A 23,467-nucleotide genomic window follows, 5' to 3' on the forward strand; every position below is an offset into this window, starting at 1 on the left:
ATGTACTCGTACACCAGCCTCGTCCTAAATCGGCAACATTTTGCGGCCCCTCTTGTGGCATACAAAGCTGCGGCGGTGCAATAGCCCACACGGCAGACATTCGGCGATGCACCGTTAGCGCTGTTAGTAGAGGCAATTATAGTTCATGGCCGCTATCCCATGAGAGCGTCTATCCCTTGAATCCGGACTCGGCGGAGCTCGCAGCAAAGGGAATCCCGGATCCTTTTCTCAAACCATCTCGATCTGGGTGAGCAGTCTGGTTGGCGACGTCAGTGGGTGCGGCAAGGTCAGCAATGTGATGTGAAGGCCCGAAATAGTGGACTCTGTTGAGTCTCAAAGATGATCAGATGCATTCATGATACCGAACACTGACGCCTGGAAATACCTATGATTCAAATCAGATAGTAGCTAAAGATACTTTCTGAAGATACTTGGGAAAACACTAGCGTCGTGCCTTTTCGGACTCCGCATCCTAAGATAAGCGCACGTATCCCACGAATCAATTTTGATGCTGATCCATGATTCTCTACGTAGGTATTCAGTCAGCTAGATACAATCCACATCTGTTCAAACGTGTGCCGGGGATAGCGGGTCAGCGCCGGATGCATCTGGTGCAACATCCCTGAGCGCGTTGCACCTGGAAGGTAGTGGCGAACATATCAGGATGGGCATCGAATTGTCTTCCAGGGTGAGCACTCTCTCCGACCTAAACTTGTGCTCGCGACGTCATGCAGGCCCACCTCGACCGGCTTGATGTAGCTTGAAGTGTCGTTCGGCTTGCTTATGTATCTGTTGCAACCTGGGGCCGGCAGTGTCTGAGTCACGCTTGCTGATTAGAAGTCCGACGGCTCGCGCTGCTCGCGTGGGCCCAGCATCGAGTCGGCATTGCAGCATCGGCATCGCAAGTATGTTCAGCTCGCTCTCGTGACACCTCTCTCCGTCTATATCCAGAGTATGGCCATATTGCTCACTGGGCTGATCACGGAGGCTGGTCTTTCCCACACGCATATTTGTCCGCGCTTGGCTGCGGTTTCATAAGGGCACGGTAGCGTTTGCTGCCCCACGACTGACTGACTTATCACGATGCCTCCTCCCCTGGTGGAGGCGCCGGCATCCTGATGTAGGACGACTGACATGGACCAAATCCTCAAAAGTGGACTACCAAATTCAACTATTTCCCCTAGACACAAACGAGGAATTCGTGTACAGCGAGGCCCTGTGACGCTATCGCCCAATGTCCGTCTGGATCTATCTATCGAGGACCGTGAAGTCTTAATCGCTCTTTCGTGTGGGACATATGACTACTTCGTGCACTGGGTATGGCTTATTCTCGGTGGGTTCTGCTTCTCGATTGCACTGCAATGCCATGGAACATGTCGAAGCTCGCAGTGACTCGCAGCGGCTATAGGCTTCGTATATTCCAGAAACTGGCGTTTGCACGCATTAGGATCGGACCTCTGATAGGATATGGTGGGGTCCTGATTTACGGCGTTTTGCAGATCAGTCGAGTTGAACTTGCTTCCTATACATGACGCCATGGCTAGAACCGCTCATGCAAACCAGAGCTTCAGACGATTGTTAAGAGAACAGGCGATCAAGGGAGGTGCGTTTGAGCATCCATCTTATGTGAGCGATGCTCCCCATATTTTGTATCTCGATATACTCTTCTGGGACGCCATCTATGAGGTGGCACGGTCCTCTTATTTCCTCATGTCAACCTTGCTTCAATCAGATGGCGTTGCAAAATTGATAGCTCTGGTTCACCCTCCTCGCCGCGCGTGGGGTGATTGCGTGGCCGTGTTTCTTCGGCTCCAGTAGAACGCTCGTGTGGAGGTGAAAAGCCTACGTATACGGGTGGTTTGCTCGCAATCCTCTCAGTGAACTGCCACTCAGTTCCTTGTTGATCCTCAAATTGTGTGCTCTCTGTGAACCCTCTGTATTGAAAACATGTTGGAGATGTTCGGATTTCCAACTATGCTTGTGCCCCTCACCTGTCTCTGCGTATACTTGTGCATCTTTTATAACACTCGCCGCTCGATCCCGCCTGGTCCAAAGCCCCTGCCTATTCTCGGAAATATCCTCTCTATTCCGTCGCGCAGACCATGGGTGACATATGCCTCGTGGGCTCACAAGTATAAGAGTGAGTGATTTCCCTCCCTACGATGTCTGTTGTTGCTACTGGATGCACTGACCTTGTATCCCATCAATCTATGTGCATAGCCGACGTAGTGTCTGTTCACACCCTTGGCCATCTGACCCTTGTCGTCAATACACTCGAGGCGGCCAAAGAGATGTTTGAGCGTCGCTCGGCCATTTACTCCGACCGTCCTTGGATCCCTATGATCAGCATGTGTGTACAGATTGTTTCATTGCGCGTATATGCAATTAAATGATGAGTGCCGACTTGGAAGGATGAAGTGGGACTTCAACCTTGGGCTGATGCCTTACTCGGATGGATGGCGCATGAGGCGTAAAATGCTTCAGCAATTTCTCCACTCTGGAGCCGCAGTGCAGTATCGTTCACTGCAGAAGAAGTGTGCAGTCAAACTCATAAAGCTGCTACACACGAGCCCTGAAAGCTTCATGGACCACGCGAGACAGTGAGCATTGTATCATTTTTCATTACTCAGGTGTTGATACCTTTGGAATGGGGACCGACCAGTTTCGTAGAGTCCATCATGATGTCAATGGCTTATGCGCACGAGTTATCTCAGTCGGAAGACCGAACGGTGAACATCTCAGAGAGAGCATCCAAGATGCTATCAGGTGCCGTGTTTCCGGGCGCAGTAATTGTCAATGCGCTGCCCATATGTGCGTGATCATTGTCTGACCATATCCGCGCTCGTCCTGAGGATGCGGAAATGTAGTGAAACATCTCCCGAAATGGTTTCCGGGTGCAGGATTCAAGACGTACGCAGAGAAGTGTGCTTTGTTGACACGGGAAATGAGATACGTCCCCTTTGAGGCTGTGAAACGGAGCATGGTGAGGCATCAAGAATACATATTTTGTGGTTAAATATAATCTTATCGCTTGTTCAAAGGTTGATGGCACAGCTCGGCCCTCGATGACAGCGAGCTTGCTGGAGATGCATGAAGCAAAGGGAGGCGATGAAGCTGAAGCAGTGGCTATCATGGATGCAGCAGCAGCGGTACATGCCGGTAAGTTGAGAATATCACCTGCTCCAAGGGCAATCTTCCTACTTTTTTCTTTCTCTCTATAGTCGGAACGGACACGGTTCGTCTTGCTCTATATCATCACTACTTAATCCATCGACGCTCATTACAAGTCGGTCCTAGACAGCAGCATCAATCAACTTCTTACTTCTCGCACTCGCTCTGAACCCTGAAGTGCAGCGGCATGTACAAGCCCAAATCGACAATGTGGTCGGTCGTGAGCGTCTCCCAAATTTCGAAGACTTACTCCCATACGTCGATGCTGTATGCCGTGAGGCCTCGCGTTGGGGGGTTGTTGGACCGCTAGGCGTAGCGCATGCCGCCTACGAGGATGATGTGTACAGAGGTTGGCACATTCCGAAAGGTGTGACAGACTGATTTGGTTATCCGCCTGTGAGCCTTTCGTGCTGACCGTGGCGATATCTAGGGGCCGAAATATTGTTCAACTCATGGTGGGCTGGTAATCAAGCTTTTACTGCAGCGCAAATTGATGCTGTTGCTCTAGGGCTATATTGCACGATCCTGTGAAATATCCGGATCCTGAGTCGTTCAAGCCGGAACGGTTCTTCGGAGAAGACGGAACCTTGAACGACGATCATGTTGAAGCTGTGTTCGGATTTGGCAGACGGTAAGTACGATTTAAGATGGTGACACAAATGACGACAATGAATGCCAGTCGGTAGGGCTTGCCCGGGACAACACCTTGCTAGAGCATCAATATGGATCATGGTCACATGCACACTGGCGTTGTTCGACATCGAGCCGGCGAAGGATGAAGCAGGGCGGAGATCCCTATCCACGTTGATAATACTGATGGTCTGACTAGGTGAGCGTGTTAAAATTATATCAAATGAGCAAACTTGATCACAATGATGTTTTATTGGTGAAAAAATCGTCCGCTGCCCTTCAAGTGCTCCATACGTCCTAGGGATAAATTGATCCAGGAGCTTCAAGTGATATGTGATGATAGGCATGATTGTAAGATATACTGTATTTGTTTTGCTTTGTGAACGCACCTCTTTGGAGTATCACCGATTTCACAATATGCCCTTTGCTGTAGCTTTTTCCGTCATAACTGAGCAGGAGTTCTCTTGAGGCTACTCATATATGATGTATATTGTCTGTAGAATTCGTATTATTGACACAAAAAGACACAGCTTCTCCGATCTGCAACATATGTCCATAGCCAAGGTATAGATGTTACAAAAGACATTCCTCAGACGCCTTATCATTACTCTTACTGTACATGCACTTTCTTGAACACACTCCTCGACACCCCGTCATCTTGAATCTCCGTATGACGCTCCAAGCGATACCGTCCCAAGCGGGGAAGTATGCGGGCCCAAAACACCCAATAGACGCCGCCGAGCGCGAACACGCCAAGCGCGACTACGACATGCAGCCAGTACGGCAAATTCTTGTACGGCTTCATGCCTGGCGCGGGTGGGACGAGCGGTGCGATAGAGAGGAAGACGTTGGAGAGGAAGAAGAAGAGGACGACAGGCCACGAGGCGCGGAAGGGTGGAGCCCAGTTGAAGCCTCCGCGCTTGGAGTAAGGGGTATAGAGAAAGAGGAGGCCGGCGGAGATGAAGGCGTTGATGATCGCCAAAGGATAAGATACAACTACACAGCCCACGCACTGATCAGCCAATGGATGAATTTAAAAGAGACTGAGACGAACGGTTCAGAATAAAGTTAAAGGCGTCGCCGGGAGGGGGTGCGAGGATGGCCACGACGGAGACGAACCAGTGCAGGGCAAGTCCTGCTGCCGGAGCGTTGAATGGTTTATTCGATGCCCAGAACTTTGAGAACGGTAGGACCCCGATCCTTCCGAGCTCTTGATTGACTGTACAAGCATAAGCAAATCGTGTCTCTACAAATCGAGGTCAAGGGACGTACTGCGGCCTTGGGAAAACAAGCATGACATCACGTTTCCGAGCGCACTGAGTGCTACAAATACGCTCAATGCTTTTTCGGCCTTCACTCCGAACATATTCCGGAAGTAAAGCGCCCTGCCGTGCATGCCGTCAACTTCAGCCGGTCCAACGTTATATAAATGAATGGCTCACGCGACTGTTTGACCTGACGATAGAATATCTGCCTTTGGTACCGCCGCGAAATATGCGATGTTGACAAGCATGTAGACCACGGTGATCGTGCTGATCGCCAGCGGGCCTGCAATCTTCAGCGTCCGCACCGGGTTCCGTACTTCCGACAGGGCGTAGTTGACATTGGAATACCCAATGAATGACCTACGCAGATCGTCAGCTCCGTTGATACGAAGTTCCGATCACAGCCCTGTCACTTACCAAATGACGTTGTACAGCCCCACGACGAAAGCATTCGCATTACTCGACGTGCCCTCGAACGCGTTGGAGAAGTTATGCGGCTTCTCATCTTCAGGCAGCTTGATATGCCCGGCAAGGGCACCGAATCCTGAGAACGCGATGAGGAGCAGAATGACGACCTTGAACGTGCCGAGCGCGTTCTGCAGCCGAAGGCCCCACTTCATGAACATGCTGTGCATAATGAACGCGAACGTGATGCATGCAACGCCGATCGCGCGCTGATTCCACTGCGTCACTTCCTTCCCAGCCGCGAGAAGGATATCTGACAAACGAACGAAGCACGAGGGTCAGAAGGCTTCCATCAGACACGGAACGGCACGGCACAGAAATTGCGAAGACCACTCACATTCGCCGAACACGGTCGAGTTGCCCGCAGGCCATGGCATGCTCACCGCATAGGCCGCAAACGCTGCAATGGCGAGGTATTTCGGCTTCGTGAAGAGGTAGCTGAGGTATGTCAGCTCGCCGCCAGAGCGGGGCAAGCCTGTGCCGAATTCGATATACACGGCTAGGCCGGCGCTTGCAATAAGCGCGCCTATGATCCACATGAACAAGGCTAGACCAACCGAACCGGTGCTGGCGAGGATGGAAGACGGAGTCGCGAAAATCCTGTGGGGTCATCAGCATGAGCTACGAGTAGACATCAGGATCATGAGAGGGTATTCCTCACCCTGTTCCAATGATGCGGTTGACGATGAGGAAGATTGCCGAGGAAAGGCCAATAGTTCGTTTGGAGGAGGGCACGTCATCGAATGACTCTCCATCACGGGCTGGCGATCGACGTATGTCAAGGACAATCTTGGCAGTAAAGAGCGTGAGGACGCACAGTGATTATCATATGTGTTCAATGCCAATCCCTCAATAGGATCGTAAGCCAGAACACGGGGACTGTCGAGCTTGGAGCCATCGTCAGATTTTTCATGATCCATACTTTTGAGCTTGTTCGTGAATCGGTCGTAAATGGCCAGCTCGAGCAGTCTATATGAAAGCCTAATACACCATGATGAGCGTTTATTTTCTCAAGGGGGACCAAAAAATTGCGCACCGAGGCTATTTCCGCCGACGTGCACAAAACGCCGGTCGGAGAGAACGGTGATCTTGACTGTGGGCGGCAGTGGGTACGAAAAGACGAGATTCGTTCTGTGATGATGGGTTTTTGTACATCCATGGCATCATGTTACGGAATCGAAGTCCTTCCGTGGATCATCAAAATCGCGATGCACATGATGGCTTTTGTGCAGAATAGACGAACGCGTATCCCGGACGGTCTAGGTCCGAAGGGCAGAACGAGTGCGCGTCCCGTAACTGCATGAATAGTCCGTGAAGTTGATACCGCCTTCGGGAGTCTCAGACGAGTAAGACCAGTCAGAGTCAAGTGAATTTTGCAAGTTGCAAACGGTTCGTGGGCTGTCGGAGCAGGAGACAAACAGGAAGTTGACGGGCGTCTAACGTAGCTCTGCGAACGGCCCGCGCGTTGGCGACGGCCCTGGGCGCCTACACGCTGGTGCACCCTGGCTGGGAGCCAGCTGGAGCCGTGTCCTGCCGTGTCTCGTCTCTGTCGGCATCCCTCGGTATCCTACGAGATCCTCAAAGTCGCATGCGGGTACCTGCCCGGGTACCTATCGGATACCAGAGGCTGAATCAGTGCAGAACTCCAGAGAGCCCCTTGCTGAAGAGATCAAGCGCCGTCAAGTGGCGCTGTCGAAGAAGTTTTCAGAAAAGGATCGAACCGCCCGTAAACCGTGGCTGGCATGTGTATTGATGAATGGTGAACCATAAATGATAGTGAATAATTTTGTTTGATCCGCAGAGAGACGCGCGTATGCCACGTCTCGAAACGACAATTACACCTCCTGTCCATATACTGACCGGATCTCCAGACCGCACCCGCACGCACGCCTAGTCTTCCTTTACCTTTGTGAACACGCTCCTCGACACTCCATCGTCCTGAATCTCTATGTGCCGCTCCAAGCGGTACTTGCCCACATGCGGCAGCACGCGGGCCCAGACCACCCAATATATACCCCCGACGGCGAACACGCCGAGCGACACTACAACGTGCAGCCAGTACGGCAGACTGATGTAAGGACTCATGCCTGGCGCTGGCGGGACGAGCGGCGCGATGGAGAGGAAGACGTTGGAAAGGAAGAAGAAGAGGACAACGGGCCACGAGGCGCGGAAGGGCGGGGCCCAATCGAAGCCTGCGCGCTTAGAGTAAGGGGTGTAGAGGAAGAGAAGGCCGGCGGAGATGAAGGCGTTGATGATGGCCAACGGATAGGAAACCACTGCGTTTTTATCGATGCGCATCAGTACGAGGGTATAGAGAATATTGGTGAATGACGAACAATTCAAGACGAAGTTGAAAGCATCACCCGGAGGAGGTGCGAGGATGACGATGACTGAAACCAGCCATTGCAGCGCGAGGCCGGCGGCAGGAGCATTGAACGGCTTGTTCGATGCCCAGAACTTAGAGAAGGGCAGGACTCCGATACGCCCGAGCTCCTGGTTGACTTGCGCACGACATCAGCAACTCGTATTGACATGCGCATGAAGCCAATGCACTCACTGCGTCCTTGTGAGAACAGAACAGACATGACGTTGCCGAGCGCACTGAGTGCGACGAACACGCTCAGGGCCTTTTCCGCTTGCGTGCCGAACATGTTACGGAAGTAGAGTGCCCTGAAAGATGACGGCTTCAGTAAGCATACAGTAATCGAAAGACGGGAGTTAGAAGACAACGTACGCGACAGTTCGTCCCGATGTGAGGATGTCGGCTTTAGGGACGGCCGCAAAGTACGCGACGTTGACGAGCATGTAGACGATGGTCACCGAGCCAATCGCCAACGGGCCGGCAATCTTAAGAGTCCGAACTGGGTTCCGGACCTCCGATAATGCGTAGTTGACATTTGAGTAGCCAATGAACGACCTGAATCGTGATCAGTTTCACTTGCTAACTTCTATACAACGATATCCCCTACCAGATGACATTGTAAAGACCGGTGACGAACGCGTTAGCATTGCTGGACGTGCCCTCGAACGCGTTCCTGAAGTTGTGCGGCTTCTCGTCTTGAGGAAGCTTGACATGCCCCGCAAGAGCGCCAAAGCCCGAGAACGCGATGAGGAGCAATATGATAATCTTGAACGTGCCAAGCGCGTTTTGCAGCCGAAGTCCCCACTTGAGGAACACGCTGTGCATGATGAGCGCAAATGTGACGCAAGCGATGCCGATCCCGCGCTGGTTCCACTGCGTCACCTCCTTCCCCGCTGCGAGAAGAATATCTGAGAATAATGGAGGGATTCAATACACGAGGCATGGAAAAACGAGGCATGGACGACATACATTCGCCGAATACGGTCGAGTTTCCCGCCGGCCAGGGCATGCTCACGGCATACGCTGCGTACGCTGCAATCGCGAGATATTTGGGCTTGGTGAAGATATAGCTAAGGTATGTGAGCTCGCCGCCCGAGCGAGGAAGACCTGTGCCAAACTCGATGTACACCGCCAAGCCGGTGCTCGCGATGATCGCGCCGATGACCCACATAAACAAGGCCAACCCAACCGAGCCCGTACTTGCCAATATAGACGAAGGCGTCGCAAAGATCCCTGTGCCGATGATGCGGTTGAAAATGAGGAAGATGGCGGAGACGAGGCCGATAGTCCGTTTCGCTGCGGGAACATCATCGAAAGACTCTCCATCGCGGGCTGATGATGTGCGTCATCTAGATGTTGGATGATATGTGCGGTGAAGAGGACTCACAGTGGACATCATTCCTGTTCAACGCCGCCCCTTCTATCGGATCATGCGGCACAACGCTTATACTCGATGCACTACGTGTGCGGTCGAGCTTTCCATCGACGTCTATGCCTTGTATTCCCATGTCTATCACGGAAGTATGATCCGTGATTCAGGCCACCTGATTTTGTACATAGTATATGTTATGACAGCACTTCAATGAATAGAAGCAGTGAGGCATACCGAAGAGCTTGACGACGACGCGAAGAACGCGCGCTCGCCTTTGAAAGGAGTGGATTCCTTGACGGTGAGTAAGAGAAGAGCAAACTTCGCGACTGCGTCGAAACATTTTTTTTGGAGGCCGGAGGAGATGACGCCATCTAAAGAACCGATGAGCTTTCGGATTAGAGGGCCTCAAAAACAATGATGAAGGGCTTGGATGGGCTTGGATGGCATGGTGTGGTTTCGACATGGTATTACGATGAAGATCCGAGCCCAGCCATTCGACATGGCGCGGTGTTCCTGAAGAATGAGCATGAAATGCTCGACGAAATACAGAGAAAGATGGACAAGGATAATGGAGAAGTTCACAGTCAGCGTCCGAGAAGGGAAATGTTCCTGATGAGTCAGCCTTCCCCTCTACAGCTTTCGGCCTCTCTCGGCTTTGGAAAATCGGACAAGAGGCATCCGTGGATTCCCGACACCGTCCTTCACTGTTGTCGTTGCCGCCCGAACCCAGAGCAGCGTTTCGTACTATTATCTGGATCTACTTTGACTGTCGTTGGCTCATCGTAGTCCGACTCCCATGGGATGTAAAATCTCCTGCCAACTGTCCGAAACTCGAGCGCCTGTCTAGCTACTCTGCTTCCGCGGAATATATGGACCCTGTCGTGTCCAAACCCAATCACCGATGTACGAATCAGTCAAGTATAGTCACCACTAACTGCTCGTACAGGTACTTACATTCAGCGCTGGATGTAAGTCCTTGAGCCCTCCGACTCTGCTGTCTTCACGGGCTGTGCTCACTTCTGATGTCATGTCTCGTCGTACGACTTTCGCTGCATGCTAAATGAACAGGAGGTTACGACGATGACAGGCCGCCCGCCCCTCATATCTTGCTCCACGTCTTCTCGGCCAGCTCGGGTGGGATTTGAAGCTGTATCGTTTTTCAGGAGACTTTTTCTAGAAAATCTATATGAAATGAGATCAACTCCTCACAGGCCTCACCTCGAGCCTCGTATTTGCGGCGGGTCTTGCGACTGGCGAATGGTACGTTATTTTCTCCAATTTTTCTGGGCAAGTGATGTTGCTGGGGCTCAATCGAAATTGTGACGCTAGTCGTCGATTTGGCCCTTCATTGGTTCGATGTCACCCATATGTGGCTATGAAGCTGCCGAATATGGGCGTCAGTGATGCTTCCGCCTGCGCCCGTCCAAACCACGGGTCGACCGAGATGCCCGACAGCGTCTGGCGGCTGTATGTCTTTGAGCGGACGTCCAAATGAAGGTTCTAAACATCGTCGTCGTCGTTCGGAGGTCCAATCCTCAGCTCAGCCGCCCGTCTGCTCGTCTCGTATAAATTCAACTTTACCAGCATGGATGGTTTCTTCGGCTGTCCTCGACTGCCACGTCCTCCCCTCACATCCCGCCGCTACCCTACACCTTCCCAACCTTTCCATTCTTTCCACACCAATATATTATCACGGACATGATGTTCAGTGCCATATTTGTATCCCTCGCGATTCTCGCAGGCAGCGTGACCGCTCGTCCCCTTGCCCGCGCAACCGCAGATGTCCCAACTGGTACGTCCGCCGTTCTATTCATCATCTATGCCGCCTTGTCTTATCATCGGACGAATGATCGTCACTCTAGACACGCAAGTTTTGAACTATGCGCTCACTTTGGAGCACCTTGAGAATGCGTTCTACGCCGAGGCGCTCTCCAAGTTTTCCAGACAGAATTTCAAAGACGCCGGGCTCCCCGACTTTGCCTATGGGCGGTTCTTGGAGATCATGAGGCACGAGAAAACTCACGTCGACTTCCTCACGACTGCCCTTGGCGAAAATGCGACCAAGCCTTGCACGTATTCCTTGTGAGTTACAAGATGTTCATCGTGCGGGTTTCGTCCCGCTGACATTCTCCACAGCCCCATAACCGATCCGAAGTCCTTTGTCACTATCAGTCGTTCCTTGGAGACCGTTGGTGCGCTATTCGACTTTAACCCCCCACACTGTGCTGATCGCCCCCCAGGTACTTCTGCCTACGTTGGCGCATCGAAATTCATCCAGAACAAGGCAAGTCCTAGTTACCTTCTACCCCCTGACATTTTCAGCTGACACGTTGAACACCAGGACTACCTTCTCGCCGCAGCCACCATCCTCACCACTGAAGCGAGGCAATCTGCATGGATTGACTCTGCTGTGCGCAAGAGCAGCGCTTGGAGTGGACCGTTTGAGGTAGGATGCTCCCTCTTGCGTAAATGCTCAGGACATCAGTTGATAGCTTCGTCATAGACTCCTCTTGACATGAACCAAGTGTTCAGCATCGCCTCTGGCTTCATCACGTCTTGCCCCTCCTCCAACCCTCCCCTTCCAGTCAAGGCGTTCCCAGCCCTCAAAGCCGCATCAGGAGCAACTGCCGCCCCCGGCAAGAGCTTCAAGCTCGACTTCGCCCGCCCCGCCGACGCTTCTACCAAGCTCTACGGTGCGTTCCTCAGCGGACAGAATGCCCTCATTGTCCCAGTAGGCGCGGACGGAAGCGTATCAGTCCCCAGCGAGTTGCGTGGCACCGTGTACTTGCTCCTGACCAGCGATGCCAATGGGGTTTCGGACAGCTCGACGGTCGCTGGTCCATTGATGCTCGAGTTCCCGTACGATTCGTTCGGCAACCTGATCACGTTGCCTTTCTGAGCCTAGGCTCTCGAAAAGAGACTGTTACTTGAGTTTCTCGGTTTCTCGGACGTGGTGCGTGGTGGTCGTACAATTAATTTCGGGTTGATATCTACCTATAAGAACTTGATCTCAGAACGGGCCTTATTCGATTTCTCATGTGGATACTTGTTGCTGGTATAATTGTGACTATATAGCAGCCTTTTGCGAATGTTCACCTTCTTTCCAAGTTGATGATGAGGCCTTCAAGGCTGCACGGCCCATATTCCAGCAGTTCGAGCACGACTTATGCGAGGAGGATGCACTCTAGGTTCGCAGTTTGGATCAGTGGAGTAGCTGATCGACTGCGAGTCGGTGTCGTATGCATGTAGTAAAACCTACTAGAGAGACCGCCGGTCCAGAGCGTTTTCTTGAAACTACTCAATCATCAATTGAAGGACTTGATATTTGCTGTTTGCTGTTCGAGCAAGCGAGCAGGGAAAATTCATCGACCAGTAGAACACATAAATTGGATTGCGAACATGTCTGCCCCGTAGAGCCTCTAGAAAAGGACAAACATTCTGCCCTATGTCATCGTTTTGCGATAACTCTCAGGACAAAAACGTTATTTATTGTAAGTATTTTAGCCTTTTGTAGGGCGTTTTACGCGGATTTTCCACAGAAAACTCCTGCTGAGACATGCTGCCTTGAGAGAATTCTGACTTGACCGACGCAATGACAATTCATACCCTTCACCATCCTTTGACTGTGCATTCGCTGTGTTCTTCCCGCGCCAGTATCAAACTATCGTTGTCCCTAAAACCGTAAAATAATGCAGGGCGCTAGAAGGGCGGCAGCGAGGAGCGCGCCTTGAAATTTGATGAAGTTGACACGTCCGTCGTTGAACGTTTCAATCATCACACCTACGCATTTCCTTCTCCAATAAGCTAGCCCAGGATGGAATCATTGTCTACAATCCACGCACTAATCGCTCTTTTCGCTGTCCTATTCATCCGTATCGTCAGATCTGGACGAAGGGAAGACGGACTGCCGCCCGGCCCTCCTACTATTCCTATCCTCGGCAACTTGCACATCTTCCCCACTCAGAGCCCTTACTTGCAGTGAGTCTTTCATTAACGGTGCACAAAGTCTCTTGAATGATATTCCGGATAGATTCACAGCATGGGCTCGGAAGTACGGCGGTATCATATCCGTGAGCTATACTTCAGATCCTCTTGCACTCGGTACTTAGCGCCCGCTTAGCTCAAAATTGGATCCGAGACCATCATTTTACTCTCTGACCCTCGTATCGCTAGGGAGCTCATTGACCAGAAAAGTGTCAACACCTCTGATCGCCCTCCTAGTCACTTTGTAGATCTGATCACCCATGGCAAAAATATGGGTTTGGCGAGATACTGTGAGACAGACATGTGATACGGAGATCATGGCATTCATATGCTCACGGCTTCCACGCTCTAGCACAATTTTGGCGGCGTTGTCGGCGTCTTGCGCAGACTATGTTTACGAAGGAGGCATGTGTGACATATCTGCCTATTCAACAAGCCGAGGCCACACAATTGATGTACGACCTTTTGAACGAACCAGAGGTACGGAGCGGCCATATTAATGCTCTTCCAGTATATTGGCATCATGTTATATATTATTTTCTCACTAGGAATTTGTGGGCCACTTCAGGCGGTATTCCAGTTCCGTCTTAACGTCAATTTTGGCAGGAATGCGATCACCACATTATACAAGCCCGTCTGTCGTCGACTTCTTTGACGTCGAGGAGAAATGGATATCGCTCCTCGAACCCGGCTCACACACCCCTGTCGATCTTCTTCCGATATTCAAGCTGGTTCCTGAAAGATGGGCAGACTGGAAGCGCATATGTCGCGAAGTTCGATCGTTACAAGTGAGAGTCTACGATAGAATTACCGCAGTGTGCGAGCGTCGAGTCTCTCAAGGTCTGCGAATCGGCTGTGCTCTTGAGAGCGTACTCGACAAACAAGATCAAGTCGACGAATATAGAGGATTTATGAGGTGTGTTGCTTACTTGCATCTATTTGGTCAAACCTTTGACCCCTACTCTGATGATATCAATTTCAGAGGCATAGTTGGTGGCTTGATGGAGGGTGGAGCAGATACTACCTCGCTGTTCTTGCGCAGCTTTGTCTTGATGCTTGTCGCCTTCCCAGAAGTGCAGAGGAAAGCACGGGAAGAAATTGACGTTGTTATTGGTTCCTACCGGGTTCCATCTCCGGAGGACTACGATAATCTTCCCTATGTCCGGGCTGTTGTCAAGGAGGTACGAAGTGCCGTCTCTCCTCATGCTATATTTCTTTGAACCTAAATGTGTTGGACTCACCTAAGGTATTGCGATTTCGACCCATTGCCCCTGTTGGTGTGCCACATTATACATCTGGCGACGAAACTGTCCGCCTCTCTCGACTGAATTTCTCGGCTTATTGATCTCACGAAAATGTAGGTGGGCGGTTTCCTAATCCCTAAAGGATGCACAATATTCATCAATCAATGTAAGTGTCCGTCCTGTGAGTCGTACGTTCTCAGGCTGATCACTCTTTAGGGGCAATGTTCCATGATCCGGATGCATATGACAATCCCGATGAGTTCATACCGGAACGATTTTTGGCATCTGAGTTCGGCACAAAATCTGGCGCAGACAACGGCGGCCGTCGACATGACCTCCATTTTGGCGGGGGAAGGGTACGTTAAAATAGCGCTGTGAGAACGTCCATGTTCGCCCAATTTATGTCATCGTTATCAGCGTATATGCGTAGGTATGAACTTGGCAAACAACTCATTGGTATGTGTTGTACACGCAGTTTTGGCCCTGGCTTTATCTTGCTGAACTCATCCCCGATGCAGATGCTCAACGCCATGAATCTACTCTGGGGTTTCGAATTCGAGGAAGCCGTCGATCCCATTACCAAAAGGCCTATCCCAGTCGACGTCAACAATTACTCTAAGGTGCTCTATCCTTTTACTTTCAGAGCGCCCATAATCATATGGCTCCCCTTTGCAAGGGCATTTCCACTGCTCCCAATCCCTTCAAATGTAGCATCCGCGCACGGAGCGAAGCACACGCAACCAGTATTCGACGCGAATTTCTTGCTGTCCAGCCTATATTTGAGCGCTTTGAAAAGGAGGGAGCGTAGAATGAATCATAGCTTCACCCCAGATCCTGGATCCTACACCCCTAACAATAATTACGAGGATGATCAGGGATAATACAAGTCTGTCCTTATGCCTTTCACACGTTCCAACAATACTATGAGAAGCACTCGGTAGTAACAGACAGAAGAGCGCTTAGGCGCGTTCTTCGGCGCGCTCGATGGGTAATTTTACACCTGAAAGTTATGGCAACCATCTGGCTCGTGTTATTTGCAGGTGGACACATTTTGCAACCGGCGGAATGTGCGGGGCCGTCCATCACATGTCCATATAATATGCAAGTACATTTTTGAACCTCTCGTCGACCTCTGCTCCCGCTCATACGTGCTGACAGCGATGCCAACAACTATCCTCCGTGCGAGCTCACTGTTTCAGGCTCCCGTGATGCGAAAATACTACAATTGGCTGTGCCCATCCTTCACTTTGGGCGACGCCTTTCAATTTGAGTGTATCTGCTCGCTTGACCCGTGATCAAAATCGACATTCCATGCCAGTGGTCACCTTTCTTCTGATCAATATCAAAGGGGTGTGTGACCGCCCCTCGGCAGGGTACTGCATGGAACGATTCAAATACAGGCACCGGTCAGTGTGTTCGCATCTCTTCCACCGAATGGACTAGAAGTAATATGCACACATCTAGACCTAATTGAGGGTTCCTACAGGAGTTCAGGATCGGACGACGGGCTGCCAACTGTACCCAGTGACTCAAACGCTCACTTTTTAGATCTCACTACCGTGACGAAAGGGGCATTCAATAGGGCGAAGTCCTTGTCTGCGATGCTATCTAGGAAATTAGTGCGTGTGCGCTTACAGTGTCTTTGTGCGTAAGCCGTCCTCTTTGTAGCAAGTTAGGCGCTTGAATGAAATTCGACTTTCATAGATCAAAGCTTCCCAGTTATACACCTCGAGTATTTTGTGCTCAAAATGAGCGTGGAATGTTCAGCTAGACATATGTTGATTTTCTCTTGTCTATGTCGCAAGCGACTGGAAGCTTACTTTCTAGGTTTATCACACTCTCGTTCCACTCTACCACTGATTCACATGGAAACAATTTTGTGCTCCCATGACCATTTGGTGAACCACGACTGGGCCCGTGATGGTTTCCGCAGACTCCGAGCTTCTTCTGGGTGCTTTCCGCAATCAAGATGCGCGCATGTGGATACATTCCTCTACGCTGTCATAGGACCAATGTTGCGCAAACTTGCGCTTCCATTGGTTGCGATTGTTACATTTGAGCGCCAACTCCGAACCAACGACCCTCTGGCTTTACGGAATGCTCTGGGCAAAAACATGTTGAGTATCCGGTGAAATTCAAAACATCTGATCTTTGTGTCCCTTTAAAAGCACCTCGACTTGCTGCATCGTCCTCAGCTCAAGCACTACTTCCAGTCACGTCTTATAAGCAGTCCATCATGGTCCGCATTTCCAGTGCCCTTCTCGTGCTTCCTTTCATCTTCGGCAGTCTTGCAAGCCCACTTCTCAGGCGTACCGTCGCGCAAGTCGAATCCGATATCACAGGCATCAGCACCCAAGTCGACGCTCTGAACACCGCTATTCAAGCATTCCCTACTTCTGGTGGAAACTTGGTGGACGCGCTGGTGCGTTTAACATATTTTCCCTTCCAATTGATCGCGCTTGACGATTCATCGACTCAGGGAATCCACACCGATGCTACCAACTTAGCAAGCGCCGTCACCACCGCCACCTCCGATACTCAGGTCTGCTCTTCTTGGCTTACAATAGCACTTCGCTGGTACTAAACATGCTTATAGGCTACTGACGCCTTCTCGGAGGATGATGGCCAGACCATCCTAGCCCAAGTTCAGGCCCTCGAGCCCAACATTATTACTACCCTCCAGAACCTGATCGCGAAGAAATCAGGCTTCACGTCCTTACCTGTTGGTGGGGTTACCACGCTCGTTGAACAAGACCTCCAGACTCTGGCCAATGATACCTCGGCGTTTGCGGATGCTTTAATTGCCAAGTCACCAGTGAGTTTATCACCCTCTCTACTTCTTGGATTCTCTCATAACTGACATACACTAGGCGGATTTAGTTGATCAAGCCAATACTATCAAATCAGATATTAACGCCGCATTCTCGTCCGCAATTTCCGCTTACAGTTCCTGAAGGTTCAGGGCACGTCATTCGCCATGATCATGAGCCACTGGGTTCAAGTAATTGTGAAGCAGTATACAAACTTCAGAAAGAGTTGCAATATATGATAACTTCTCATCGCATGTTTATTAGAGAGACGAACCGCATCGATCTAAACTTCAGCAATGCTTTGGAGAAACTAGAAGTTCAAGACCGCAAGACCATTGCTACGCCGTCACTACATCACAGAAAGTTCCACGGAACCTGTAGTGCGTCTGAACACTTCCCACCATAAGATATGTGCATGTCAATGGACCGTTATAGGATGCTTTGAGAAGGCGCAAGACGTGGATCTCTTACATTCAAGAAGCCTGTGAACGCCACTGCTCGGAGCATGCTGTTTCGGGGGCTTGAGAATGCTAGCCCTTCCGAAGGTTTAAAAGGCCTCTGTCTCTTTTCTACCTGCCCTCCCAGAGCACCGCACATTATCTTTAACTCTCAAGTGCTCACAATGATCCACATTATCAGAGCCGTATTCATCTTTCCCTTTGTCTTGGGCTGCCTTGCTGTTCCCCTTGCGAAACGTGCTGTTGTTCAAGTCGAGACCGACATCACAGAACTCGGTAACCGTGTTACCGCATTGCGTTCGGCCGTTCAAGCATTACCTATCTCAGGGGGAAGCCTAGCTAGTGCTCTAGTAGGTTTTACGCGCTGAGTCAAATTATCAAAACGTATTATCACTAATGGACACCGTATTGCAGACGATCCACAGGGATGCCTCAAATTTGGCGCACGCCATCAGGACTGCCACTTCAGACACAGAGATCTTGTGTATCACTACTATGCCAGTACATTCATGCCAAACCGACACGAGTATAGAATACAGATCCATTTTCCGAGATTGATGGCCAAACCATCTTGGCTCAGGCTCAGGCACTGGCACCCAATATCGTCGCAACCCTCCAGGATCTCGTCGACAAGAAAGCGGCCTTTGCGTCTTTGCCAATAGGCGGCGCCTCTGCGCTTATCAAGCAAGACCTTCAAGGCCTGGCAAGCGACGCGTCCGCATTCGAGAATGCGTTAATTGCCAAGGCTCCGGTGAGTTCATCCCAAAGGTTCCCCTATAGCGCGAACAGTGATGAGGAGGAAACTTAGACCGACCTGTCTGGCGAAGCTAACGGCACCAAGTCAGAGATCGACGAAGCATTCGCGTCAGCATTGTCTGGGTACCTTTCTTGAGAATACACCTTCGCACGCTACCGTCATTTATGTCTTCTTTCCTACCTTTGAAGGGGTTTACGATAAATTCTCAAGGGAGATTGACACCTCAAGAGCGGCGTGGGCACTCCTTCATCATCCCCACGTCGTTTCATCATGCCTTTTATGCTTCAATATCGTTGGCGTTCATCACAAGATCTGTAATGCGAAGTCGCCCTTTTTCATATTTTTCGAAAGTCACTCAAATGTCTCTTGACACATTTGTTCACGGAAGCCCGGTAAAGCCGCGCTCTCCCAAAAGCTGAAACGAGGGACGTTTGAGTGTTCGCTTCCATCAGTCTCGAAGTCTCAGAGCGCAATCTTTTACCTCTAGCCTTCTTTGTTCTCTACAAGCCCATCCTGTTTGTCGCGAAGAATCCTTGTGCTCGTTTTACATGACAACAGCAGTTCGATACGTAGCTGCCTACAGTTTCTGAAAACATGTTCCCGAAGATACAACCATCCTGGTCCGTCTTTATACTCGCCTAAAATCTAGAACGAAGGTGGACTGTGAACCATACCAACCAGACCGTTCTTTAAAAGCCTTCAGTTTCGTGAAATGAAAAACCTCGAAAGTGCCTAGATACAATGGATTCTATACGACTCAGAACGTTAGTCAGATTAGACATAACAAAACCCAGTGGGCTGTTGATCACAACAGCCTATGTTATCCTTGCATCGGCCTCTTGAATCCGATGGCGGTTATTCAAACTGCATGAAAAAAAGCTCAAAATCTGAGAATCTGCAGACCACAGATATTGAGTCTTACGTGACAAGCAAGGAACTGGCGTAGACTATGAACGTGCTGATCAACAGGAGTCCTATATGGGAAGACCGTAAAACGTACTGTTGCTCATGATGGAATGAAAGAAGACTCCGACAAGGATGTGTTGCCACATTAGATACTGGTGATGGGGAGTAAAATGAAGTCCAATAGATCGTCCAATAGATTCAGAACATACTGCTACCATAAGGGCAGCCTGCACAACGCTAAACGAAAGTGTAATTCAGATATGATATATCCAATACCGTGAAGAATGTAATGGAACTCACACCATGACAATGCCGCGAGTGAGCAAGAACAACATGAGTTTTCGCATAACCTGACCAGTTCTGTTCATACAGTCAGCGTCGAGTTACTGCAGTCATTGTTAATATTTTAGACCTGGTAGAGCTGATTGCTTTCTGCGGTTGAATCATGACATACAATAGTCCGATTGTAATGAAACAATCCAAGGCTGTCGCCCCAACGATGGAAAGCGTGGTCAGGGTCTGTCAAGACATGAGCCCGCTTACGATTCCGGGCGAGATAGATATAGCTACTTCAGCAAAATCGAAACTGTCTTCGTCTGTAGAGATTTGGATCTTCTATATTGATTGAGTGTCACCTCGTAAGTCACGAAAGCACAAGACTGATGGGCAAACAATATAGAGGCGATGGCTAAGAGCGGCCAGCGTCAAGCAACAGTTGTTGATGGACAAATACTGAAAGACTTATGAATTCCTGCAAGGGACAATAGCACAATAATGATCTAAAAATTGTTGAAAGGTGGTGTCTAAGACAGGGAGTAGTCGGCGGCAAACACTGACGAATGAGACCAATGCCAAGTACATCCACCTCGATGGCGGGTGGAGGCCACGATACACTTTATAAGTAAACAATCGCACACACCTTATAAGAATTCAAGCTCAAGGAGGATATTTGTGTACGAAACACTTACTTTTCCAGATACTGTTGATAAAAAACCTGTGGGAACGATCTACCTATCAAGTCTGACCTGTCGATTATATCACTCCACTTATAGCTGCACTATAGATATGTTGATACTCTGAGCGGTGTAATGAGCGGCACTGCATTGTTCGTCAGATAGGCACGCTCAACTGTGAGAGTTCCTTCAAGCTATGCATGCGATATTCGAAGTCTGAGAATGAGGGCATCCACAGGCTTGAGACTAACTCACAGAAGCAGACCTGTTGTCACATATGTCAGAGACGTTTGAAGAAACGATTTTCCGTGACGAATCAAAGGTTAGGGCCAACTGCATCGAAATCACCATAGTGTATAATGAAATACATGTGCAACACATGACCATTCAGCACAACAGCCGCGGTGACGAATAGCCTCATGATAGCAGTAGTCAGAGAGGTGTCTTTGAGAAATTCGATGAATTAGTGAATCATACCACAGGCCAGCAACCTAAAGCACAAATTATCAGACGTATTTCATTTAAGCAACATTGCGATCTTACGAGGGCTTTCGATTTATTTCGATCCTTAGGGAAATGATCGAAGTAATACACTGTCTGGATAGATGTAATCCCATACAAGCTGGTGAGGATGACGAGCTCAGGATGAATCGACAGCGGACAGAGGCAAGAATGCTCACAACACCGCGATGATCGTGCTATAGAGGGAGCATCCCAGAATAGTACAGTGGTGGACGCTGTCTGATGCAGAGGAGTCCATGCTGTGAATGACCCAGCGAGATGTGGAGCTAGATATATATACATCATGCCCAGTGTGCGCATGTGAAGAGTGGAATGATGATTCCTACTCCTCTTCTTGATGAACACCTATTGTCAGAGGACTTCAAGCTGCACATCTCCTTGCGAAGATGGCCAACCAAGTGTCAGATGCAAGGTGGTAATGCACATTCCTCTTGTCGACTGTTACAATTCTGGCATACGCTATACGTAGGCATCAATCTGATTCTGATACCAGGTCATCTTCATCGAATAGCAGCCGCAGCCAAGCTGCTAGCCAGACTCTGTGTCATGGCTTGAAAGTCGGCTGTCACGTTGATCTACAAAAACAAATCCGCAGCGATAAGTCTCACGCAACTAACTGGACCGGCACAAAAGCCTACCATGTCGAACCCTTGAGCGGCGCGCTGTGCTGCCTGCGGACCGGACGTACAATAGATGGCACTGCATATGATCGAGAAGATCAGATCATCCGTCGTGATCTGATAGACCTAAAACAGCTTACCATTTCTTGCCAGCGCTATGCGAGACTTTGAGAACGTTCTGAATGATCTTCTCAACCTCTGGATGAGGGTCCGGGGAAGGAGCAGGATAGCCGAGAGACAAGGACAGGTCAAAAGGCCCAATAAATAGGACATCTGATTGAGATATTCTTAGTCATAGTCCAGAAAATGCGCGGTGAAAATGACGCACCGATTCCGTCAACTGCGGCGATGGACTCCACGTTCTGCACACCTTCAGGTGTCTCGATTTGGACGATCACCAAGATGCTGTCGTTCGCGGCTGTGAAGTATTCGGTAGCGCCCATGCCCCAGATGCTAGAACAGATTGGGCTTCCAAACCCCCTCCTACCCAGAGGGGGAAATCGACTATCTGCTACCACCTCCTTAGCTTTTTCAGCTGTCCCAACCTGCCATTCAGTGATTTATAGCACAAACATGGACGTCATGAAAAGGGTCCAATACCATCGGAACAATTATCCCTCGCGCGCCGGCATCCAATGCGTACTTGATTTGCCATCCTGTCCCCGTGTGGGCGCCCGTCGCTGGAACCCTCACAAGTGGACTTGGCGCATCGGCGCCGATCCCAGAGATGGCCTGCACAGACTCTGCTGCGCCAGGCTGAAGCGGGGTCATTCCGTGCTCGCAATCTATCAGAACCCATGACAGATGCGGGCTCGACTGTGCTGCAAGACGCGCACTGAAAGCGCCAGGGAGCATGCACCAGACGCCGAAAGCGGGTTTATTAGCTTTGAAAGCGCTCAAGAGAGAGTGTGAAGCCATCGTCGTGGTCGTCCTGGTCGCCGTGAAGGGTCTTTGTGGGAGAATTCGCAAGCCATAAGCAAAGTCTTGACATCAGCAAAAGTGTCCGAAAGTGGGCGCAGGTTGTGGCACGCTGAGATGTGACCACGTATCGCCATGGATTGAGGAGTATGACCACTGCTCACCAGGGGCCATTCCTGCTCCCATTCTCTCGCCAGGGGTGGGGATAGCCTTGAAGGTATGTCAGCCATTGCACGACCTTCAAGCCATGACGAGCGCTCACGAGCCATTCGCGCGCCGTGAGAATCGGGATGAGCTACTGACTTGAGTCCAATCTGAGGCGGCGTACCACCAGCCCGCGCTCAGTATGGCGAGGTGTCTTCACTAAAAGGTGTGTAATGTCTTACAGAAGTGTCTCGCTATGCTACAGCCTCTGAACCGGGCTTTTACAGGTCACAATGTAGCCTTGGAGCTCCTTGGAGACACCGCCAGGATGTCCTGCCGCTTGCGCGCCACAGAGTCCGAGTCGGCAACCGTTGGTGAGTCCTCCTCGCCCTCCATCTTCTCGTGAGTACTCATATGGCCTCTGATAGCTGGTCCCGGCGACATCGTCGTATCGACCCCTCTTTCAACCTCCCCAGACCCCACCACCATTGCTGACATATCAGAGACGGGCCCATCTAACAGGGATGAATATCATGTACGACTGCGCGCTGGAGGTGGTGATTGTGGAACTCAGAGGTGACGTGCCCAAGCCATATCCTGCCTAGTCAGCGCAGGACACTAGGGGTGGGAATTACCCTAATGATGATGCCTGGGGGTCCTAATGGACCAAGAAATTAGGAGCGGCAGAGGTTGTCGCAGACAGCAGTCCGGCTCATTTGGCATGTTCAGACGGGCCGTCGACCACTAAGCGACGGCGGATATTCAGGTGACGGCGCGTGAGTCTTGGAGTACAAGCTATCACTGTGAATAAAATTTAATACAGCGTGGTAAATTTACAATGTGCTATAGTTGTGCTGTGCGAGGATATCATCGTCGTGCACAGCGT

General features: G+C 50.4%; 9 protein-coding genes across 9 annotated transcripts; 5 read left to right on the forward strand and 4 right to left on the reverse strand.

The window, feature by feature from the left end:
• Window positions 1-1,947: 1,947 nt before the first annotated feature.
• On the forward strand, window positions 1,948-3,996 carry cyp20 (cytochrome P450 monooxygenase 20; the record flags this gene model as incomplete). Its single annotated transcript, XM_009554082.1, has 11 exons — window positions 1,948-2,140; window positions 2,221-2,350; window positions 2,412-2,600; window positions 2,663-2,811; window positions 2,868-2,983; window positions 3,042-3,159; window positions 3,222-3,235; window positions 3,298-3,538; window positions 3,602-3,626; window positions 3,680-3,802; window positions 3,858-3,996. 11 exons carry the CDS (start codon window positions 1,948-1,950, stop codon window positions 3,994-3,996), a joined length of 1,437 nt encoding a protein of 478 aa, XP_009552377.1.
• A 415-nt stretch (window positions 3,997-4,411) lies between these two features.
• HETIRDRAFT_162919 (amino acid transporter) lies at window positions 4,412-6,451 on the reverse strand (the record flags this gene model as incomplete). Its single annotated transcript, XM_009554083.1, has 8 exons — window positions 4,412-4,797; window positions 4,856-5,020; window positions 5,074-5,186; window positions 5,244-5,426; window positions 5,484-5,784; window positions 5,869-6,131; window positions 6,193-6,292; window positions 6,349-6,451. The coding sequence occupies 8 exons, from the start codon at window positions 6,449-6,451 to the stop codon at window positions 4,412-4,414; spliced, it is 1,614 nt and encodes a 537-aa protein (XP_009552378.1).
• A 970-nt stretch (window positions 6,452-7,421) lies between these two features.
• HETIRDRAFT_162920 (amino acid transporter) lies at window positions 7,422-9,401 on the reverse strand (the record flags this gene model as incomplete). Its single annotated transcript, XM_009554084.1, has 7 exons — window positions 7,422-7,807; window positions 7,868-8,032; window positions 8,089-8,201; window positions 8,266-8,448; window positions 8,501-8,801; window positions 8,863-9,225; window positions 9,281-9,401. 7 exons carry the CDS (start codon window positions 9,399-9,401, stop codon window positions 7,422-7,424), a joined length of 1,632 nt encoding a protein of 543 aa, XP_009552379.1.
• A 1,565-nt stretch (window positions 9,402-10,966) lies between these two features.
• On the forward strand, window positions 10,967-12,164 carry HETIRDRAFT_461146 (uncharacterized protein; the record flags this gene model as incomplete). The annotated part of the gene is made up of 6 exons (XM_009554085.1): window positions 10,967-11,057; window positions 11,128-11,347; window positions 11,402-11,457; window positions 11,506-11,549; window positions 11,607-11,711; window positions 11,769-12,164. The coding sequence occupies 6 exons, from the start codon at window positions 10,967-10,969 to the stop codon at window positions 12,162-12,164; spliced, it is 912 nt and encodes a 303-aa protein (XP_009552380.1).
• A 987-nt stretch (window positions 12,165-13,151) lies between these two features.
• cyp34 (cytochrome P450 monooxygenase 34) lies at window positions 13,152-15,292 on the forward strand (the record flags this gene model as incomplete). Its single annotated transcript, XM_009553540.1, has 12 exons — window positions 13,152-13,243; window positions 13,296-13,335; window positions 13,386-13,539; window positions 13,602-13,729; window positions 13,798-14,167; window positions 14,240-14,430; window positions 14,496-14,558; window positions 14,611-14,659; window positions 14,710-14,849; window positions 14,911-14,949; window positions 15,012-15,113; window positions 15,170-15,292. Coding segments are annotated over 12 exons (1,491 nt in total), but the record flags the coding sequence as incomplete, so codon positions are not given.
• A 1,437-nt stretch (window positions 15,293-16,729) lies between these two features.
• On the forward strand, window positions 16,730-17,441 carry HETIRDRAFT_27192 (uncharacterized protein; the record flags this gene model as incomplete). Its single annotated transcript, XM_009553544.1, has 4 exons — window positions 16,730-16,915; window positions 16,973-17,035; window positions 17,090-17,308; window positions 17,364-17,441. Coding segments are annotated over 4 exons (546 nt in total), but the record flags the coding sequence as incomplete, so codon positions are not given.
• A 3,040-nt stretch (window positions 17,442-20,481) lies between these two features.
• On the reverse strand, window positions 20,482-20,764 carry HETIRDRAFT_162925 (uncharacterized protein; the record flags this gene model as incomplete). The annotated part of the gene is made up of 2 exons (XM_009554086.1): window positions 20,482-20,571; window positions 20,633-20,764. The coding sequence occupies 2 exons, from the start codon at window positions 20,762-20,764 to the stop codon at window positions 20,482-20,484; spliced, it is 222 nt and encodes a 73-aa protein (XP_009552381.1).
• Window positions 20,765-21,411: 647 nt separating this feature from the next.
• On the reverse strand, window positions 21,412-22,437 carry HETIRDRAFT_241230 (uncharacterized protein; the record flags this gene model as incomplete). The annotated part of the gene is made up of 5 exons (XM_009554087.1): window positions 21,412-21,474; window positions 21,538-21,598; window positions 21,660-21,792; window positions 21,848-22,064; window positions 22,120-22,437. Coding segments are annotated over 5 exons (792 nt in total), but the record flags the coding sequence as incomplete, so codon positions are not given.
• A 333-nt stretch (window positions 22,438-22,770) lies between these two features.
• HETIRDRAFT_461148 (uncharacterized protein) lies at window positions 22,771-23,426 on the forward strand. Its single transcript, XM_009554088.1, has 4 exons — window positions 22,771-22,804; window positions 22,867-22,955; window positions 23,010-23,116; window positions 23,311-23,426. The coding sequence occupies exons 2-4, from the start codon at window positions 22,910-22,912 to the stop codon at window positions 23,359-23,361; spliced, it is 204 nt and encodes a 67-aa protein (XP_009552383.1). The 5' UTR covers window positions 22,771-22,804; window positions 22,867-22,909; the 3' UTR covers window positions 23,362-23,426.
• The last annotated feature ends 41 nt before the right edge of the window (window positions 23,427-23,467 follow it).

This window comes from Heterobasidion irregulare (genome assembly GCF_000320585.1).
Source record: "Heterobasidion irregulare TC 32-1 unplaced genomic scaffold scaffold_12, whole genome shotgun sequence".
Taxonomy (NCBI): domain Eukaryota; kingdom Fungi; phylum Basidiomycota; class Agaricomycetes; order Russulales; family Bondarzewiaceae; genus Heterobasidion; species Heterobasidion irregulare.

What these genes read in the sequence shown, in the direction of transcription:
- HETIRDRAFT_461148 (XM_009554088.1), top strand. Translation starts at nt 22,910, where the DNA reads ATGTCCTGCCGCTTGCGCGCCACAGAGTCCGAGTCGGCAACCGTTG. An exon ending in GTCCGAGTCGGCAACCGTTG is followed by an intron (nt 22,956 to 23,009) that starts GTGAGTCCTCCT and finishes GGCCTCTGATAG; the next exon opens with CTGGTCCCGGCGACATCGTC. An exon ending in CTAACAGGGATGAATATCAT is followed by an intron (nt 23,117 to 23,310) that starts GTACGACTGCGC and finishes TGGCATGTTCAG; the next exon opens with ACGGGCCGTCGACCACTAAG.